Source organism: Balaenoptera borealis, assembly GCF_965194805.1.
Source record: "Balaenoptera borealis genome assembly, chromosome: 21".
Taxonomy (NCBI): Eukaryota; Metazoa; Chordata; class Mammalia; order Artiodactyla; family Balaenopteridae; genus Balaenoptera; species Balaenoptera borealis.
This window is the reverse complement of record NC_138880.1, coordinates 1,962,874-1,983,556: the sequence shown is the minus strand read 5'-3', so window position 1 is coordinate 1,983,556 and position 20,683 is coordinate 1,962,874. Positions and strand designations below refer to the sequence as shown.

The 20,683-nt window shown below is 40.8% G+C and overlaps 2 protein-coding genes across 5 annotated transcripts in view; both read right to left on the bottom strand.

The window, feature by feature from the left end:
• Positions 1–9,250, bottom strand: part of FNTA (farnesyltransferase, CAAX box, subunit alpha) — a 32,296-nt gene extending 23,046 nt beyond the window's left edge. The window contains exons 1-2 of the mRNA XM_082374883.1: positions 9,035–9,250; positions 6,949–7,034 (exon numbers count right to left, since the gene is read on the bottom strand). Coding sequence (XP_082231009.1) covers positions 6,949–7,034; positions 9,035–9,210 — 262 coding nt within the window. The 5' untranslated portion in view covers positions 9,211–9,250. The remainder of the gene's footprint in view (positions 1–6,948; positions 7,035–9,034) is intronic.
• A 129-nt stretch (positions 9,251–9,379) lies between these two features.
• HOOK3 (hook microtubule tethering protein 3) overlaps positions 9,380–20,683 on the bottom strand; it is a 120,391-nt gene continuing 109,087 nt past the window's right edge. Inside the window, exons 23-24 of one of the 4 annotated variants that reach the window (XR_014239047.1) lie at positions 12,002–12,294; positions 10,544–11,043 (exon numbers count right to left, since the gene is read on the bottom strand). Coding sequence is in view for 2 of the 4 variants with exons in the window: in XM_082374833.1 (XP_082230959.1) it covers positions 10,306–10,411 (106 nt within the window). In the remaining 2 variants the exon portion in view is untranslated. Of the gene's footprint in view, positions 10,412–10,543; positions 11,044–12,001; positions 12,295–20,683 lie in introns of those variants that run through there. The other 3 variants (XR_014239048.1, XM_082374833.1, XM_082374834.1) reach the window with 3 other exon arrangements.

Sequence of the window (20,683 nt, the reverse complement as noted above, 5' to 3'; positions counted from 1 at the left end):
AACGTCCTGGGCCTTGCTTTCTTCACTCATACATTATTCAAGGTCATATAAACTAGTAAATATCTCTATGGAAAACCACTTGGTAATATCTATCAAAAATTTAAAACTGGGGACTTCTCTGGTGGTGCAGTGGTTAAGAATCCACCTGCCAATGCAGGGGACACGGGTTCAAGCCCTGGTCTGGGAAGATCCCACATGCCGCGGAGCAACTAAGCCCGTGCGCCACAACTACTGAGCCTGCGCTCTAGAGTCCGTGAGCCACAACTACCGAGCCCGCACGCCACAACTACTGAAGCCTGCATGCCTAGAGCCCGCGAGCCACAACTACTGAGCCTGTGAGCCACAACTTACTGAAGCCTGCAGGCCTAGAGCCCGTGCTCCACAACAAGAGAAACCACCACAATGAGAACCCCACGCACCGCAACGAAGAGTAGCTCCCACTTGCCGCAACTAGAGAAAGCCCGCGCACAGCAACAAAGACCCAACGCAGCCAAAAATAAAGTGTTTCTCTAAAAAATAAATAAATACATAAATAATAAATAAAAACTGACTACTCATTGACCTAACAATTCCAGTTCCAGTAAGTTTTCTTTTCTTTTTTTTTTTTTAAACATCTTTATTGAAGTATAATTGCCTTACAATGGTGTGTTAGCTTCTGCTTTATAACAAAGAGAATCAGTTATACACATACAATATGTTCCCATATCTCTTCCCCCAGTAAGTTTTCTTACAAATATACTCCTGTATGTGCCCAAAGCATCCAAGGAAATTCATATAAGAAATAAAGAAATGAAGACTGGAAACAACTGAAATTTCCATGAGTAAAGAATGGGTTAAGTCCATCATGGTACACCCATACAACAAAATCCTATGCAGCTATTAGTAACGAGGCTGTTCTGCTATGTACTGAAATGGAACAACTGCTAAGACAAGTTGTTGAGTGAAAAACGTAAGGTGCAGAGCAGCAGCATTTCGTTTAGTTAAAAATATATGCTTATTTATGAACATACGAGTTTGAGGAACAAGATGGGAAGATGACATAATTTTCAACCGCATTCCCCGTTACAAAGTTTTCAAACAGTTGCACAGCATTTTGTTGTATGGGCACTCTAATTATACCTAACTCGTCCCCTATAAATGAATGTTTAAATTGTTTTCATTCTTTTGCTGTCCTATCATGGTATGTTTCTGCACACACGTGCAAATTCAGTACATCTGTAGGATGAATTCCTACAAGTGGAATTACTGGATCAAGGTTATGTGCACTGTTGATGCTGACAGACAGTGCCAAATTAACCTCTCAAAACAGGTCTGATCAATATATAGTCCCTCCAAGAATGTATGAATACACCGATTTTTTTCCACATCCTCACTGACAAGAGTATCAAAGAGTATTTCCACAAGAGAAACAGGCTTAAGAGAGATTAACAAGTTCACATGGCCCAGTGTACTTTGGAGACAGAAGTTAAACCCCAATCTAGTCTGACACCAAAGCACACACTGCTAATCACAATGCTCATTTCACTGCAGCTGAAATGCCTTCACATCACAGCACAGATTAATGTAGAGAACAGACTAAGGCCCTAAACAGACTACTAAAAAAACCCAGGTGTTAAATACTCCTCAATACTTCTTTTTCCACAATTAAAAATTTATATGGACATGCTATGCTATTTTTCTTTTTTTTTTAATTTTTATTTATTTGGCTGCGTCAGGTCTTAGTTGCAGCATGTGGGATCTTCATTGCAGCATGCGGGATCTTTTGTTGCAGTGCACGGGCTCTTCATTGTGGCGTGTGGTCTCCAGAGCACATGGGCTCAGTAGTTGCAGCGCGCAGGCTCTCCAGTTGTGGCGCGCAGGCTCCAGAACGTGCGGGCTCAGTAGTTGTCGCATGTGGGCTCCAGAGTGCAAGGGCTCAGTAGTTGCGGAGCATGGGCTCAGGAGTTGTGGCGCATGGGCTTAGTTGCCCCATGGCACATGGGTATGTTCCCCGACCAGGGACTGAACCTGCATCCCCTGCATCGGAAGGCGGATTCTTAACCACTGGACCACCAGGAAAGTCCTGCTATTTTTCTTAGAGCATACAATTTTCCAGTTACTGACAGGGTTCACAAACTTTTAGTAGGTCAATATGCATGAATACAATGTCAATATATCCTAATTTGCCTAACCGTTCCGCTACTACTGGTTGTTTTCAACTTTGTTTTATAAAAATCACTGCTTTAAGCGTCCAATGGCTTTTCATTAAAAAATTTAAAAAATTAAATACACAATACACACATACGTATTTATGTGTGTGCATGCAAGCACACATGGGTATGTATATAGTTTTGTTAGACTACAACCCCAAAAGTGAAATTATCAGAGGAGAGCATGAAAAATTATAGCTCTTTCTGAACATACAAAGGTCATCTACTCCTAAATACTACCTTTAAAATGCTGAATTTAATTTATACCGGAGTAATATTTAGAAACAATATAAATGGTAAATAACTATGGAATATTATGTGGTCATTAAGAACCAAGCTCCCAAATATTTTAAAATGTGTAACAAAATGCTTATAACATGTTAACTCTATATACAATGTATAAACACATTACTTTATATTCACACATGTACACATACATAGTATAAACCTAACTCTGTGGAAACATATTTTCCGAGGAGTGGAAGGCTATACACCAAATGTTAACAGTGGTTAGTTCTGGATGATTAGACTCTTCTTTTGATGTTAACATCTTCAGATTTTTCTTCAATGAGCATGTGTTACTTTAAAAAATATTTTTTTTTTGGCTGCACTGGGTCTCCATTGTGGCATGTGGTCTTTCTCTAGTTGCGGCGAGCAGGGGCTACTCTTCGTTGTGGTGTGCAGACTTCTCACTGTGGTGGCTTCTCTTGTTGTGGAGCACAGGCCCTAGGGCGCACGGGCTTCAGTAGTTGTGGCTTGTGGGCTCTAGAGCACAGGCTCAGTAGTTGTGGCGTACGGGCTTAGTTGCTCCGTGGCAATGTGGGATCTTCCCAGACCAGGGCTCGAACCCGTGTCCCCTGCATTGGCAGGCGGATTCTTAACCACTGCACCACTAGGGAAGTCCCCCAAAATATTTTTAATTAAAAAGAAATACATGTTCTGGGAGCCAGCCTGGAGGGCGCGGAACACCACACGCCCGCTTGGCCGCGCCATCTGGGTGGGGGCGTGCATGGCCCTGGTCCCCCAGCCAGCCCGCCTGGGACTGGGGCACAGCCCGGTGGCTCCCTGCCCGCTCCTCTCTCCTCATGCAGCCCCTCCGTATGACCCCTGGCGTGAGGCAGCCAAGCTGAGGCGCCGAGAGAAAAGGGAAATTGCAAAGCTCATCTACAACCAGATCAACAGCATACTTTTTTTAGGGCTCAAGAATCAACATTGGGCTATTTCCTAAGATTAAACCATGAAAGCCCACTTGGAGGCTGCACGGCCATCTGCACACTTGAACCTGAAAAATGGACTTTTTCCATTGGGGAGATCTCCTTCTTTAACTAAATCATCACAAGTGGTGAGAAGAAAAGATCCCTACCTGACCAAACTCCTCCAGACAAATTAAATCAGTCTAGCAAGGAATGGAGCTGTACAGGGTGGCCGGATCACCATCTTCTGCTTGCACCGCCACTGAGCCGTCCCTCTAGGACTGCCACCTACATGCAGGTTGCACCCAGTGCAAGGCATCCAGCTGAGGCAGGGAATGGGAGCTGAAATCCTGCCCCACTCACCAAGCCGAGTTTATTGGTGCATGGCCGTGTCTGCCCAGACGATGTGGCTCCTTTTTCAAATTTTCACCAATGCACCCGGTATGGGCTAGTGGCATGTCTGACCACACCCCTCCCACATCCCAGTCCTACCCGGGATCCTATTCCTTACTTCGGATGGATTCAAGATTTTCATGAACAAGTTAGGTTTCTTGCAAAAGATGAAATATTTGACCCAAATTGAAATTAATTTCATAGGTAAATCTCAAAATATTACCATAGACGTGAATTATGTATGTATTTATATACGCATGTATATACAGTTATGTAGATACATATGTCTATGTATCAGAAGTTAGCACAACTTAAATTTGGTAAATGTTTAAAATAAAACTATTTTGGGTATTCAAAAAAAAAAAGAAAGAAATACATGTTCTTTGTAAACACTGCAAACAATATAAAAGTAGAGGAAGTTTCCCATACTCCAGTGCTACTCCCCAGTGCACTGGACCTGTATCAGTGGTAATGGCTGTTACCAGTTGATATGTCTCTCCAGACATTTTTCTAAGCAAATAAATGTAATCTTGCTCTTGTTTTTTAATGAAGTTGGCATAGCATTTTCATTCTGCTTTTCATTTTGGCATTTCCCCCTCAGTGATATGTCCTTCCATGCCTGTGTATACACATCTACATCATTCTTGTTTCACTTTTCCATACAGTGGGCCTGGCATAATTTACATGTCAATGCTATTTTTTTGCAGAACAGATTTCTATAAGTGGGACTAGGATACTCAGTCTTAGGGCTATATGACCCTATATAATTTAGGTTCATAAATAAATTTGGGATTATATAAATAGAATTTTATATTCATTAGATTTTTTTTGATATTTAAAGTCTTTTAATTAAAAATTACAGATTTAATATACTGTCATACTCAAAGTGTCTAAAACTTATGTGCCTTTTTTTCACTCAACACTGTTTCTGCGATCTGTCCCTATTATAACAGATCTAGATCCTCTTATTGGTTATATAGCACACAACTGTATGACAACGATACCTTTATCTATTCTCCAAAATACAAATATATAGCTGGTTTCCAATATTTTGTTCTTCCAAAAAATGCTGTGAACTGTAATAGCTATCACACACAGTGCTTACTATGAGTCAGCCACTGTTCTCTTATTTCACGTGTATAACTCACTCACTCTATAAAGTAGTTACTATTATCGTCCTCATTTTACACAGAAGGAGACAGAGATAATGAGGTTAAATAATTTGTCCAAGGTTACAGAGTCAGTAAAGTGGTGCAGTCAGAATCTGAACTAGGTGGTCTGGCTCTGAAGTCTGTGCTCTCAGCCTCCTAGTACATGTCTTCTGATGCCATAAGCCAGAGTGAACCCAGAATGTATTATGAGAAACAGCACTTCAAGGTTGTAAGATATGAGCATTTTCTAGTTTTACTAAATATACACGCGATACTGCTTTCTAAAATGGCTAAACATATGAAAACTACCATCTGAAAAGCATGGATCTGTTCATACATCTCAATATCTGATATCATAAAACAGTTTAAAATTATCTTTCATTCCTAATGATAATGGATTTTCCCCCTATTTAATGGCTAACGAAATTTTTTCTTCTATGAACTACAAGTTCATACCCTTTGTCTATTTTTTGATTACTTTCCCTGTTTCTTTAACCTTTCGTAGGAATTCCTTATAAGGTTCTGAATATTGATCCTCTGTTTATACATCTTCTCCCACACTGCTGTTTGCTTTTTAACTTATTCATGGTGTCTTCTGTTGCACAAATTTAAAATTCTGATATACTCATTTATCAATTTTTGATCAATGGGTCATATTTCTCTCTTTTCCTCTGTGGTTTGTAATAATGATATATTTAAGAATTAAAAATGTTGATTTTTTTTTTTTTTTACCCTGAAAAAAAGGTTTTATTATTTTTAACTGAAAGAGAAATGAATGACTGTGTCAGTTTTCAAAAGGTACTTTATGAATCTGGAAAAGTTGTGGTTTTCATTTCTCAGATCACTAGTGAGGTTAACATCTCTTCATAAATATTTCTATTTCTTCTAGTGAATTATCTCTTCACATATAATATCTCTTTGGAGTCAGTCAACAGTTTGGAAGTTTTGCGGTTTCATGCAGTTATACCTTCTGATCTTTTCCTCAATCAATTCGGAGTTTTACATCTTGCCTAACAATTCCTTCTTTACTCTAAGAATGAAAGATTATTCTACCTGCTCTAGTATGTTTACAGTTTTGCTTTAGGACTTTAATTCATCTGTAATTTATTTTCATGTAAGATATGAGATAGGGATACAATTCTGTTTATATCCAAATCCACAGATGGTTGTTACAAAACCATTACTTGATTAATCCATCTTTTTCATACAGATATGAAATGTCCTTTTTATCAAATATTATGAGATAATGAGACCTATTTTTAGTTTCTTTATTAATCTATTTATTTCTGCACCAGTTCCACATGTTATTAAGTTTAGTAGTACACGTTCACATTTGATAAGGCAAACCCTCACACCATTATTCTTTCTTTACATTCTTGACATTATCTCATAATCAGGAAAAATAATAATCACTTTTTGTAAAAGAGGAATGATCTTGGATAACAGAGCCTTAATTGAAAGAAATATATATATACATAAAACTACAAAACTAGCATTCCATTTTATTTGTTTACCCTTTCCTAGAAGAACAACTAACAATTAACATTTGTATGGCCTTCAATTTACAAAGCATTTCACATTCGTTATGAAAGAATACTTTGTCAAAGAAAATAATCCACTCACTATCAGTAATATATTCCAGCTGAGCCTAACATTTCACAGCTAAAATATATTTCAAAATGCTCATGTTTCAACAACCAAAATTTATTCTAAATAAAACAGTAAATCATTTACATTGTATCTCATGTGCAGATTAAACACTAAATGAAAAGCACAATCACACAGTGTCTACTATGTATTATAATGTAACATTCATTATTTAAACTTAAAATATGTACATTCTTTGGACAAAATGAAACTTTTAATCATGAAAATAAATTACAAAACCCCACAAGATTAGCTTAAGTCATTTAGATCTTTATTAGACAAAATTCTGTCATCTATCTAGTCACATAGTTGTGAATTTCAACTTTGCTACTAAGTTTGACTTATAGACCTTTCCCTAATAAAAAATAAACTTACATTTTTCACTATAAATGATCTGGACCACTGGATTGGGGCCATCATTCTGCGGCACTGGATCTATATCAGCCCATTCTGCTCTGTCCCTGAAAATACATATATTTTTCAGCGATTATATTCAAGCGTGTAAGGAAAAAAAGAAATCTGATGTTTTTTTAAAAAGGCAACAATTACACTTTAACTTACAAATAATGTAACCATGGTTGGATTCTTCACGACCAAGTGTTGCCCGTTTGTTTTACATATTAAACTTTTAAGTAAAATAAAAATAAAATGAATAATTTTCCAATTAAAGTTAATAAATCAATAGTTTTCAAATTTAAAGTTTTTACATAAATGCAAAAGCAGGTTTTTGTAGCAAGTACACAATAGTTTTAAATTAGAAATCAATCTAATTCATTGGTCTAATAAGGCTCTTTGGAGTCAGTCAACAGTTTAAAAAAATTTGAATGACAATTTTTTATTTGAATACTCTGAATAACTAGAAAGTGATATTTAAAAGTAAAAGTAATCACTATCATTTTACTGTACACTGAGAGGTGGTCCAGGTGGTCAGTAGAGTCTGGAATCTGTGGAACACTGGCTCTACCACTTAACTAGCTGTGTGACCCTGAGAAAGCTACTTAACCTCTCTGGGCCTCAATTTCTTCATTTATAAAATGGAGATGATACTATTACCAAACAACCTTAGAAGGCTACTTGGAGGTTTAAGTGAGATAATATGTTAAGCTCTTAAAATATTCATAATAGTAAGCATATAATACATAGTATTATACTATATATATATACTATTATACTATATATGCCCTAACACACAGTTAGGATATACAATATTATACAGGAAATACACTAAATGTACTATATAGTATTACTGTATGCTTAAATATATATGCTATATGTTATAAATGTAGCATATAATAAATACATATAGTAAGTATTCAATGAATACTACTTCTCATTGTCAATGCTAAAATAAATTACAGTGGCAACACTGGGTGCCTATAGACACTGCTGTGTAAACTGCTCAGTGTGACCAAATTTTCGTTAACCACTCTTTTACTTACATTCTTTTCCTATTACCCATTTTTCAGTTCTCTGTACTCATCAGCTATTGACAGCAAAAATTCTGTGGTATCTAGACAAATCCTAAAATTGTGCCCATTATACAAGGAGAAATCCAGGGGAAACAATTACCCGAGGTGTGAGACCTAGATGGGGAGTGGCATGAGAATGGTACCGCTGTCCTTTAGGCACAGGGAAACCGGACAGTCAAGGGAAGAACCCGAGTATTTCACAGTTCAGAGAGGAGGTCTGAGGGCTATGGGGCCACCTCAACCAACTGAAATCACTAACACAGTAAACTCCAAGAACGAAATCTGCATAGTGGCTTTCACTCAATTCATAAACAACCTACGCAAATCAGCCATCTAATGGGTTTACCTAGAACTACAGAAGAAAAAATAAGACATGAGAAAAGTAAGGACTTCTCAGTCGTCTCTGCAGGTTCAAAATGCAGCTGGGGAACCAGCATGACCAATAGAAAGCAAAGAACTAACGGGGACGGGACTGGGTGGTGGCAAAGATGGGGAGGAAAGGCGAGAAAGTTACAGCAGTACCCGACACTGCACATCTCTTGCACTAAGCACGAGGCGACGTGGGGACGCGTAACGGAGTTGAATCCTCATAGTCCCATCCTTACAGCCTAACTCGGTGCCTGGCTGATGCTGGGCGCTAAAAACACTGAAAGAAAACGCTGAATGAAAACGTCCCGGTCCCTAAAGATCTTAATGCTAGCTCTCTCCGTTTCCGCAGAACAAACCACGGGAAGCCCCGTTTCTAAAGCGAGCCAATCTGGACCTTCTTTGCGGTCCGACTGCACCCAAGCCCTTTGGCATTCGGACTACAGCAGGCCAGCGCTGTGGGGCCCGGAACCTCCACCGCCCAGCTCGGTGACAGCGCGGGCCCCACCCCGCCGCTCCCGGCCGCCGGACCGCGAGGACGCGCGAGCTTCTGCCGCAGCCGCGCCCCGTGCAGCGCCGCGCGCGGGGGAGGGTCTCCCGCGCCGCGACCATGCCGTGGGCGTTACCTGTACAGGACATAGGTGGGAGAGTCTAGGCTCAGGAACCCGTCGTCCATAGGGGACGCCGCCGCCTCTTCTGGCGGCGGCTGGGGCGGCAGGGGATGCGGCTGGGGCGGCGGCGGCTCCGGCTGACCCGGCTCCCCGCCCTGCGCAGCCTCCCCGACACCGTCGGCGGCCGCCATCTCTCCTCGGCTCCCAGCGGAGGAGGTGGCGGAGACCCCACCCCTGGCCCCGCCCCTCTCGCGGCTACTTCCGGTTTTTCCGCTCCTACCATAGAGACGCGGGCTGGAGTGCCCAGCGCCTGCGCCGGCAGCCTGGCCTGGCCGTCGCTGTTGGGCGCGGTTCTACGCTTCGGGCTGCATCACGCCACCTGGGGCCCCAGGTTTCCCACTCGTCCTGTCCGCAGGCCTGTCCGAACGCTTGTAGCTGGTGCTTCGGAACGTGCTAGTGTTGTTAGTTGTTAGTGTCGGCGGGAGAAGCTTGGGAGTCCTGGATAAGCAGCTGGCGCCCGTGCTCCGCGTTAGCCATCCAAGGGCATTTACGTTCCTTGCACATTTTTTTTTTCTTTCTTTTGGATGCTGAGTTTATACCGCAGAATTTCAGTAATCCAGGATTTTAGTCTTTTGAAATTAAAGTTCTAATTATACAAGGAATATGGGTATACATTATAGGAAAGGTAAACGTTTAACACTGACTACCTAGTATATGCCGGGCTTGCTCATGGCACAAAATAAAGACTCTGCAGCCATGGGCTTTGCATTCTAGGGGAGGATAGCAGAATACGCCCCAAAATATGTATGTAGGAAGGAGTACAGGACATGCCACTCCACAGATGCTGCTTTGGTGTTTTGGTTATTTTGAGCTGTTGGCACTTGAAAAACAGTAAATGTGGGGAGCAGCTTTCTCCGAACTCCCTTACATTTCTAAAGACAGACCCTCCAAAAGGAACGCAATTGCCGTAAGTCCCCTCCCTGGGAGTTTCAAGAGTGGAAGTGGACGCCACACCCTGACAAGTTTTGTCAAATTGTCACATCTCCAACCTATTCTTCTAAGGGCCCATTCATCTTTCCTAAAAACCTTTTACTCTCCCCCAAGAGGCCTTCATCTCCCATCCCCTTTCCTTATTAAGGTGGTATTTAAGCCTGAGTTCGAAGCCACCTCAGGGAGTTGCTAATTTTTCTCTGGGTATCTCTAGGTATTTTTCTATTTTCTCTAGGTATACACGAGGTATACATGTTAATAAACCTCTTTTTGTTTTTCTCTTGTTGATCTGTCTTTTATTCCTGGGGTTTCAACCAAGAACTCAGAAGGGTGGAAGGAAAATTATCTTTCACCTTCAGCAGATTTTCAGGAAGGCTTTTCAGGGGCTGTTTGAGCAGAGACCTGTGAGAGGAAAAAGCATACCAGTCAGAGAACAGGAAGTGCGTGCTTGGTGCGGTCTTGGTTCGGCAAGGATGCCAGCAGGGCTGAAGGCCTGTGAGTGAGGGGAAAGAACTGGTGGTGATAAGACTGAAGCAGCAGCCAGGGATCATGGTAAGGATTTGGATTTTTATTATTATTTTTATTGTGGTAAAATAGTCATAACATGAAACTTATCTTTTTAATCATTTTTAAGTGTATAGTCTGGTGATGTTAAGTACATTCACATTGATGTGCAGCCATGGCCACCATCCATCTCCAGAACTTTATCATCTTCCCAACTGAAACTCTGTCCCCATCAAACACTCCCCATTCCCCCCCAGCCCCACCCCAGCCCCTTGTAACCACTATTCTACGTTCTGTCTCCGTGAGTATGACTATTCTAGGTCCTCATGGAAGTAGAATCATACAGTATTTGTCCTTTGGTGTATGGCTTATTTCAGTTTGCATAATGTCCTCCAGGTTCGTCCACGTTGTAACATGTGTCAGAATTTCCTTCTTTTTTAAGGCTGAATAATATTCCATTGTATGTATAGGCCACATTTTGTTTATCCAATCATTTATTAATGAACATTTGGGTTGTTTTCACCTTTTGGCTGTTGAGAATAATGAAATACCTGTTAGAGACCCCGCTTTCACTTTTGGGTATTTACCCAGTGTGGGATTGCTTGACATACGGTAATTCTATGTTTAGGTTTTTGGGAACTGTTTTCCACAGCGTCTGTGCAAGGGTTCCAGTTTCTTCCCATACTCACCGATGCTTGTTTCCTGGTTTTGTTTTGATAACCATTTGAATGAATGTGAACTGGTATCTTCACTTTGCATTTCCCTAATGATTAGTGATGCTGAGCATCTTTTAATGTGCTAATTAACATTTGTGGGATTTGATTTTAAATGGAAATTAGTGGAAGGTTTTGAGTAAAGGAGGGACATGTGATTTACATTTTTAAAGGATTACTTTGGCTACCATGTGTGAAATACACACAGTAGAAAGGCAAGAATGGAAACAGATGAGTGTAAAGCTATTGTAGCAGTCCGGGCAAAAGGTCAAAGTGTTTAAATTATGCTTCACAATTCACTGATCGATCATAAAGTCATTTTAGTGGGTCCTGTGGTGGACAAGGTGACCCGCCAGTCCTCCTCCAAGGAGGAACCTGCTGCCCAGCTTTGGGGAGTGGAGTCAGCAGCCAGCCTCCTGCGTGGCCTGAGGACAGCCCACAATGGACTGCCAAGAGGCAGAGGTATGAGGGCCCAGCCATCGCAGCCTGACGGGGACCACTGACAGGCGCCACACGGCTTCCACCTGGGAGGCTGAGACCTCACAGGCCTTGCAGTTTGACCACATGGGTGTTTGTCCCTAATCTTGCTTCCCAGCATTTTTTGGTGTGTTTGATGAGTATTTCAAAAAATGAAATACAGTGGAATAGAAAATAGTGCACAGTGCACTATTTAGAAGTGCACTGTTTAGAAGAAGAAAGTGATTTTTGGTGAAGTTTTTTTCAAACTTATATATGTTCAGGTGTAATGGGTCATGTTGTAAAATGTATTTCTTACCGTGGGTCGTGGTCAACAATTTTGGAAAACAATGGACTGTATCAGTTCGGTTGGAGGTGATGAGCAGTGTATGGATTCTGGATGTTCTTTGAAGGTTAATCTGAGAGGATTTGCTGACAGCTTAACTGGATGGAGGATGCAAGACACAAAAATAGTTAAGAATGACTCCAGGGTGAGAGTTCCTTTTGATCAGAGTAGACAAAACTCCCTTTGACCATCCAATCCTGATTTAGTTCAGTTGTTCACTGCGTTCTTTCCCTATGGATTTACATCCATGCATATATTTCTGGTGGCTTTAAAAGAAAAAAAAAAAAGAGTCATATTTATTTGGCAAATTTTAGTATTGAATGGATGTAGATTTTTCTGGGCTTCAATACAGCTTCTCTGTCCTTGCTGATCCTTTGATATGTATCTCTCCAAACCACAATAACCTAATAACTTCTCCAAACTCTAAATCACAGAACATATTTTTTTTTAAATAAATTTACTTATTTATTTTTTATTTCTGGCTGTGTTGGGTCTTCGTTGCTGTGCACGAGCTTTCTCTAGCTGCGGCAAGCGGGGGCTACTTTTTGTTGCAGTGCGCGGGCTTCTCATTGCGGTGGCTTCTCTTGTTATGGAACACCGGCTCTAGGCACACGGGCTTCAGTAGTTGTGGCACATGGGCTCAGTAGTTGTGGCTTGCGAGCTCTAGCGTGCAGGGTCAGAAGTTGTGGCACACAGGCTTGGTTTCTCTGTGGCATGTGGGACCTCCTGGACCAGGGCTCGAACCCATGTCCCCTGCATTGGCGGGCAGATTCTTAACCACTGCGCCACCAGGGAAGTCCCAGAACATATTCTTTAAAGTTGTCAGTTATAGGAAAGGAAAATCAATGACTGCTGCCACTATTTCAAGATAGGTACCCTACACTCCATTAGCTCTCCCATCAAACCAGTGCAAATAAGAATACAATCTGAGTAAAAAAGACTGGCTGATCCTCCTTCATGACAGCTGGATACCTGTCAGCACATGGATGTTCTAAACCTGTCATTGTCTTCTAGATCCTTGCAATGTGCTTCGAATTGTGCACCAACACTCCTGCCTTCTTACCAATCCCTGAGGATATAAGAAGCAGTCTACAGATGCTTGGTGAAAATACGATCAGAAAAATGAAAGTCAGAGAAGGGAAATTGTAAGACAGGGTAGAAGAAAGTCATCACCCCAGAGGAGGGACACATGGGACCTGGACGAATATCCGTAAGGACACACAAATGCTGTCTCATTTGAGACAGAAAAACCCTATGGAGAAGCAGGGCAATTGTTGATTCTCCACTTTACAAGTGAGAACCTGAGCCAGGCCTGACACACTTGTTACAGAACATGGAGAAGGGTGACAGTAAGGAGATGGACACACATGAAACCCATGCCTGCCTCCCCAGTTTCAAAGGGTGCCTTCCTCTGTCCAGTATTTCTTAACCCTGGCTGCATCTTAGAATCACGTGGACAGTTTTAATGAAACTCCAGTGACTAAGCCCCAGCCTCAGGGATTCTAATTTCATTGGCTGAGGGCTTGGCATCAGCATACTTTAAAAGCTCCCCCCATAATTCTAAGGTGCAGCCCAGGTTGAAAATGACGGCTCAATGAGTCCACGGTACAGACTGCTGCTTTGTCATCAGGGTTCCTGGGGATGTTAAGATGCCACAACGCTAGTGGGAGAGCATAGGCAGGGTTGATCAGCAATCAGTATGTTGTGCTAAATACAGATATCAACCAATCAATGAACAATTTTTTTAAAATTACCATTTATTGTACAAATAAACTAAATCACAATGTGTGTGTAAATAAAACTACTTAACAAGTGATATAAGTTGTAGTGCAAATTGTTCATCAGTTTTTTATTGAGGTATATTTTACCTATCACAAAATTTACCTCGTTCATGCGTATGATTCATCATCTATTTTTGACTTTTTAGGAATTATTGATATGAGCTTTTCATTGGTATGGCTGTCACTAGCTACATGATGCTCTCAGTTTGACTGCACTCTTCCAGAGATTTACCCATAAGTTTGATAATTATTAGGTGCCTGGGGATTGTATTAAACGCTTGAGCTTTCAACTTCCCCCAATGCTCTTTAAGCTTCAACATTTTCTCTCTTGGGTACAGTCAGGGAGGTTGGTACTTTCAGGGCCCTGGTTGCACTCCAGGAGCTAGTACTAGAAACCTGTGAGCTAGACAGAGAGGGAGAAAACAGAAGGGGAGGGCAGGAAGGGTGAGAGCACATGAAGACTGGTTAATCGAGAACCAGAACCAGGAGCCTGTGTTTGTCTTTTGGCTCCACCACCACGAAGCACCTGAGGCTATGCCCAGCTGGGTCAGGACAGTCATAACAGACAGTAAAGCAGTGGCTGAGTGGAGCCCAGTCATAAGTAAGACAGAGGCACAAGGCAGTGGAGTGATTGGTTCAAGATGGTGGAGTAGAAAGATGTGCGCTGACTCCCTCCTGCGAGAGCACCAGAATCACAACTAACTGGTGAACAATCATCGACAGGAAGACACTGGAACTCACCAAAAAAGATACCCCACATACAAAGAAGCCGCAATGAGAGGGTAGGAGGGGCGCAATCACAATAAAATCAAATCCCATAACTGCGGGGTGGGAGACTCACAAACTGGAGAACACTTATACCACAGAAGTCCACCCATTGGAGTGAAGGTTCTCAGCCCCACATCAGGCTTCCCAACCTGGGGGTCTGGCAACGGGAAGAGGAATTCCCAGAGAGTCAGACTTTGAAGGCTAGCGGGATTTCACTGCAGGACTTCGACAGGACTGGGGGAAACAGAGACTCCACTCTTGGAGGGCACATACAAAGTAGTGTGCGCGTCGGGACCCAGGGGAAGGAGCAGTGACCCCATAGGAGACTGAACCAGACCTACCTGCTAGTGTTGGAGGGTCTCCTGCAGAGGCGGGGGGTGGCTGTGTCTCACTGTGAGGACAAGGACACTGGCAGGAGAAATTCTGGGAAGTACTCCTTGGCGTGAGCCCTCCCAGAGTCCAACATGAGCCCCACCAAAGAGCTGGGTAGCCTCCAGTGTTGGGTTGCCTCAGGCCAAACAACCAACAGGGAGGGAACCCAGCCCCAGCCATGAGCAGACAAGCGGATTAAAGTTTTACTGAGCTCTGCCCACCAGAGCAACACCCAGCTCTACCCACCACCAGTCCCTCCTATCAGGAAACTTGCACAAGCCTCTTAGATAGCCACATCCACCAGAGGGCAGACAGCAGAAGCAAGAAGAACTACAATCCTGCAGCCTGTGGAAAAAAAACCACATTCACAGAAAGATCGACAAGATGAAAAGGCAGAGGGCTATGTACCAGATGAAGGAACAAGATAAAACCCCAGAAAAACAACTAAATGAAGTGGAGATAGGCAACCTTCCAGAAAAAGAATTCAGAATAATGATAGTGAAGATGATCCAGGACCTCGGAAAAAGAATGGAGGCAAAGATTGAGAAGATGCAAGAAATGTTTAACAAAGACCTAGAAGAATTAAAGAACAAACACCTAGGAGAATTAAAAGAACAAACAAACAGACATGAACAATACAATAACTGAAATGAAAAATACACTAGAAGGAATCACTAGCGGAATAACTGAGGCAGAAGAACAGATAAGTGACCTGGAAGACAGAATGGCAGAATTCACTGCCGTGGAACAGAACAAAGAAAAAAGAATGAAAAGAAATGAAGACAGCCTAAGAGACCTCTGGGACAACATTAAATGCAACAACATTCGCATTATAGGGGTCCCAGAAGGAGAAGAGAGAGAGAGAAAGGACCCAAGAAAATATTTGAAGAGATTATAGTTGAAAACTTCCCTAACATGGGAAAGGAAATAGCCACCCAAGTCCAGGAAGTGCAGAGAGTCCCAGGCAGGATAAACCCAAGGAGAAGCACACCGAGACACATAGTAATCAAATTGACAAAAAATTAAAGACAAAAATTATTGAAAGCAATAAGGGAAAATGACAAATAACATCCAAGGGAACTCCCATAAGGTTAACAGCTGATTTCTCAGCAGAAACTCTACAAGCCAGAAGGGAGTGGCATGATATATTTAAAGTGATGAAAGGGAAGAACCAACAACCAAGATTACCCGGCAAGGATCTCATTTAGATTCGATGGAGAAATCAAAAGCTTTACAGACAAGCAAAAGCTAAGAGAATTCAGCACCACCAAACCAGCTCTACAACAAATGCTAAAGGAAATGGTAATAGGAACATACATATCGATAATTACCTTAAACGGGAATGGATTAAATACTCCAACCGAAAGACACAGGCTCGCTGAATGGTTAAAAAAACAAGACCCATATATATGCTGTCTACAAGAGACCCACTTCAGACCTAGGGACACATACAGACTGAAAGTGAGGGGATGGAAAAAGATATTCCATGCAAATGGAAATCAAAAGAAAGCTGGAGTAGCAATACTCATATCAGATAAGATAGACTTTAAAATAAAGAATGTTACAAGAGACAAGGAAGGACACTACATAATGATCAAGGGATCAATCCAAGAAGAAGATAGAACAATTATAAATATATATGCACCCAACACAGGAGCACCTCAATACATTAAGGCAACTACTAATAGCTATAAAAGAGGAAATCGACAGTAACACAATAATAGTGTGGGATATTAGCACCTCATACCAACAGACAGATCATCCAAAAGAAAATTAATAAGGAAACACAAGCTTTAAATGACACAAAGACCACATAGATTTAATTGATATTTATAGGGCATTCCATCCAAAAACAGGAGATTACACTTTCTTCTCAAGTGCACATGGAACATTCTCCAGGATAGATCACATCTTGGGTCACAAACCAAGCTTGGTAAATTTAAGAAAATTGAAATTGTATCAAGCCTCTTTTCCGACCACAACGCTATTGGAAAAAAACATAAAAAACACAAACACATGGAGGCTAAACAGTACGTTACTAAATAACCAAGTGATCACTGAAGAAATCAAAGAGGAAATCAAAAAATACCTAGAGACAAATTACAAAGGAAACACAATGATCCAAAACCTATTGGATGCAGCAAAAGCAGTTCTAAGAGGGAAGTTTATAGCAATACAAGCCTACCTCAAGAAACAAGAAAAGTCTCAAATAATCTAACCTTACACCTAAAGGAACCAGAGAAAGAAGAACAAACAAAACCCAAAGTCAGTAGAAGGAAGGAAATCATAAAGATCAGAGCATTAATAAATGAAATAGAAACAAAGAAAACAATAGCAAAGATCAGTAAAACTAAAAGAAGCTTCTTTGAGAAAATAAATAAAATTGATAAACCTTTAGCCAGACTCATCAAGAAAAAGAGGGAGAGGACTCAAATCAATAAAATTAGAAATGAAAAAGGAGAAGTTACAACAGACACCGCAGAAATACAGAGCATCCTAAGAGACTACTACAAGCAACTCCATGCCAATAAAACAGACAACCTGGAAGAAATGGACAGATTCTTAGAAGGGTATAACCTTCCAAGAGTGAACCAGGAAGAAACAGAAAATACGAGGACCAATCACAAATAATGAAATTGAAACTGTGATTAAAAAATCTTCCAACAAACAAAAGTCCAGGACCAGATGGCTTCACAGGTGAATTCTATCAAACATTTAGAGAAGAGCTAACACCCATCCTTCTCAAACTCTTCCAAAAAATTGCAGAGGAAGGAACACTCCCAAACTCATTCTATGAGGCCACCATCACCCTGATACCAAAACTAGACAAAGACACTACAAAAAAAGAAAATCACAGACCAATATCACTGATGAATATAGATGCAAAAATCCTCAACAAAATACTAGCAAACAGAATCCAACAACACATTAAAAGGATCATACGCCATGATCAAATGGGATTTATCCCAGGGATGCAAGGATTCTTCAATATACGCAAGTCAATCAATGGGATACACCATATTAACAAATTGAAGAAGGAAAACCATATGATCATCTCAATAGATACAGAAAAAGCTTCTGACAAAATTCAACACCCATTTATGATAAAAACTCTCCAGAAAGTGGGCATAGAGGGAACCTACTTTAACATGATAAAGATTATATACGACAAACCCACGGCAAACATCATTCTCAATGGTGAAACACTGAAAGCATTTCCTCTAAGATCAGGAACAAGACAAGGATGTCCACTCTTACCACTAGTATTCAACATAGTTTTGCAAGTCCTAGCCACGGCAATCAGAGAAGAAAAAGAAATAAAAGGAATCCAAATTGGAAAAGAAGAAGTAAAACTCTCACTGCAGATGACATGATACCATACATAGAGAATCCTAAAGATGCTACCAGAAAACAACTAGAGCTAATCAATGAATTTGGTAAAGCTGCAGGATACAAAATTAATGCACAGAAATCTCCTGCATTCCTATACACTAACAACGAAAGATCAGAAAGAGAAATTAAGGAAACAATCCCATTCACCACTGCAACAAAAAGAATAAAATACCTAGGAATAAACTTACCTTAGGAGCTAAAAGACCTGTACTCAGAAAACTATAAGACACTGATGAAAGATATCAAAGATGACACAAACAGTGGGAGAGATATACCGTGTTCTTGGATTGGAAGAATCAATATTGTGAAAATGACTATACTACCCAAAGCAATCACAGATTCAATGCAATCCCTATCAAATTACCAGTGGCATTTTTTAAAGAACTAGAACAAAACATCTTAAAATTTGTATGGAGACACAGAAGACCCCAAATAGCCAAAGCAGTCTTGAGGGAAAAAAACGGAGCTGGAGGAATCAGACTCCCTGACTTCAGACTATACTACAAAGCTACAGTAATCAAGACAGTATGGTACTGGCACAAAAACAGAAATATAGATCAATGGAACAGGATAGAAAGCCCAGAGATAAACCCACACACCTATGGTCAACTAATCTATGACAAAGGAGGCAAGAATATACAATGGAGAAAAGACAGTCTCTTCAATAAGTGGTGCTGGGAAAACTGGACAGGTACATGTAAAAGAATGAAGTTAGAACACTCCCTAACACCATACACAAAAATAAACTCAAAATGGATTAGAGATCTAAATGTAACATCACTCTAAAACTCTTAGAGGAAAACATAGGAAGAACACTCTTTGACATAAATTACAGCAAGATTTTTTTGATCCACCTCCTACAGTAATGGAAATAAAAACAAAAATAAACAAATGGGACCTAATGGAACTTAAAAGCTTTTGCAAAGCAAAGGAAACTACAAACAAGACAAAAAGACAACCCTCAGAATGGTAGAAAATATTTGCAAATGAATCAACGGACAAAGGATTAATCTCCAAAATATATAATCAGCTCATGCAGCTCAATATTAAAAAAACAAACAACCCAATTCAAAAATTTAGGCAGAAGACCTAAATAAACATTTCTCCAAAGAAGACATACAGATGGCCAAGAGGCACATGAAAAGCTGCTCAACATCACCAATTATTAGAGAAATGCAAATCAAAACTACAATGAGGTATCACCTCACACCAGTTAGAATGGGCATCATCAGAAAATCTACCAACAACAAATGCTGGAGAGGGTGTGGAGAAAAGGGAACCCTCTTGCACTGGTGATGGCAATGTCAACTGATACAGCCACTATGGAGAACAGTATGGAGGTTCCTTAAAAAACTAAAAATAGAATTACCATATGACCCAGCAATCCCACTACTGGGCATATACCCAGAGAAAACCATAATTCAAAAAGACACATGCATCCCAGTGTTCACTGCAGCACTATTTACAATAGCCAGGTCATGGAAGCAACCTAAATGCCCACTGACAGACGAATGGATAAAGAAGATATGGTACACATATACAATGGAATATTACTCAGCCATAAAAAGGAATGAAATTGGGTCATTTGTAGAGACGTGGATGGATCTAGAGCCTGTCATACAGAGTGAAGTAAGTCAGAAAGAGAAAAACAAATATCGTGTATTAATGCATATATGTGGAACCTTGAAAAATGGTACAGATGAACTGGCTTGCAAGGCAGAAATAGACACAGATGTAGAGAACAAATGTATGGACACCAAGGGGGAAAAGCAGCGGTGGGTGGGGGGTGGTGGTGGGATGAATTGGGAGATTGGGATTGACATGTATACACTAATATGTATACAATGGATAACTAATAAGAACCTGCTGTTTAAAAAATAAATAAAATAAAATTCAAAACAACAAACCAACAAACCACCATCTCATTGAAATTGATTGGGATTGTAATAAAGCTGTAGATCAATGTTGGGATAACTGACGACTCTAGTATATTAAATCTTCCAATCCGTGAACATGGCATATCTCTTTTTATTTAGTTTTTTGTCTCTCATGAGGTTTTACAGCTTCTAGGTATGCTGTTACAGTTGTCTATTCTGTTTCTGGTATACATAAGTAAAATTGATTTTAATATCTAGCCGCTTTCCTAACTTCTATTAAGTTTTCTTGGCTCTGTTGGGTCTTCGTTGCTGTGCGCGGGCTTTCTCTAGTTGCGGCGAGCGGGGGCTACTCTTCATTGCGGTGCATGGGCTTCTCATTGCGGCAGCTTCTCTTGTTGCAGAGCACAGGCTCTAGGCGCGCGGGCTTCAGTAGTTGCAGCACATGGGCTCAGTAGTTGCAGTGC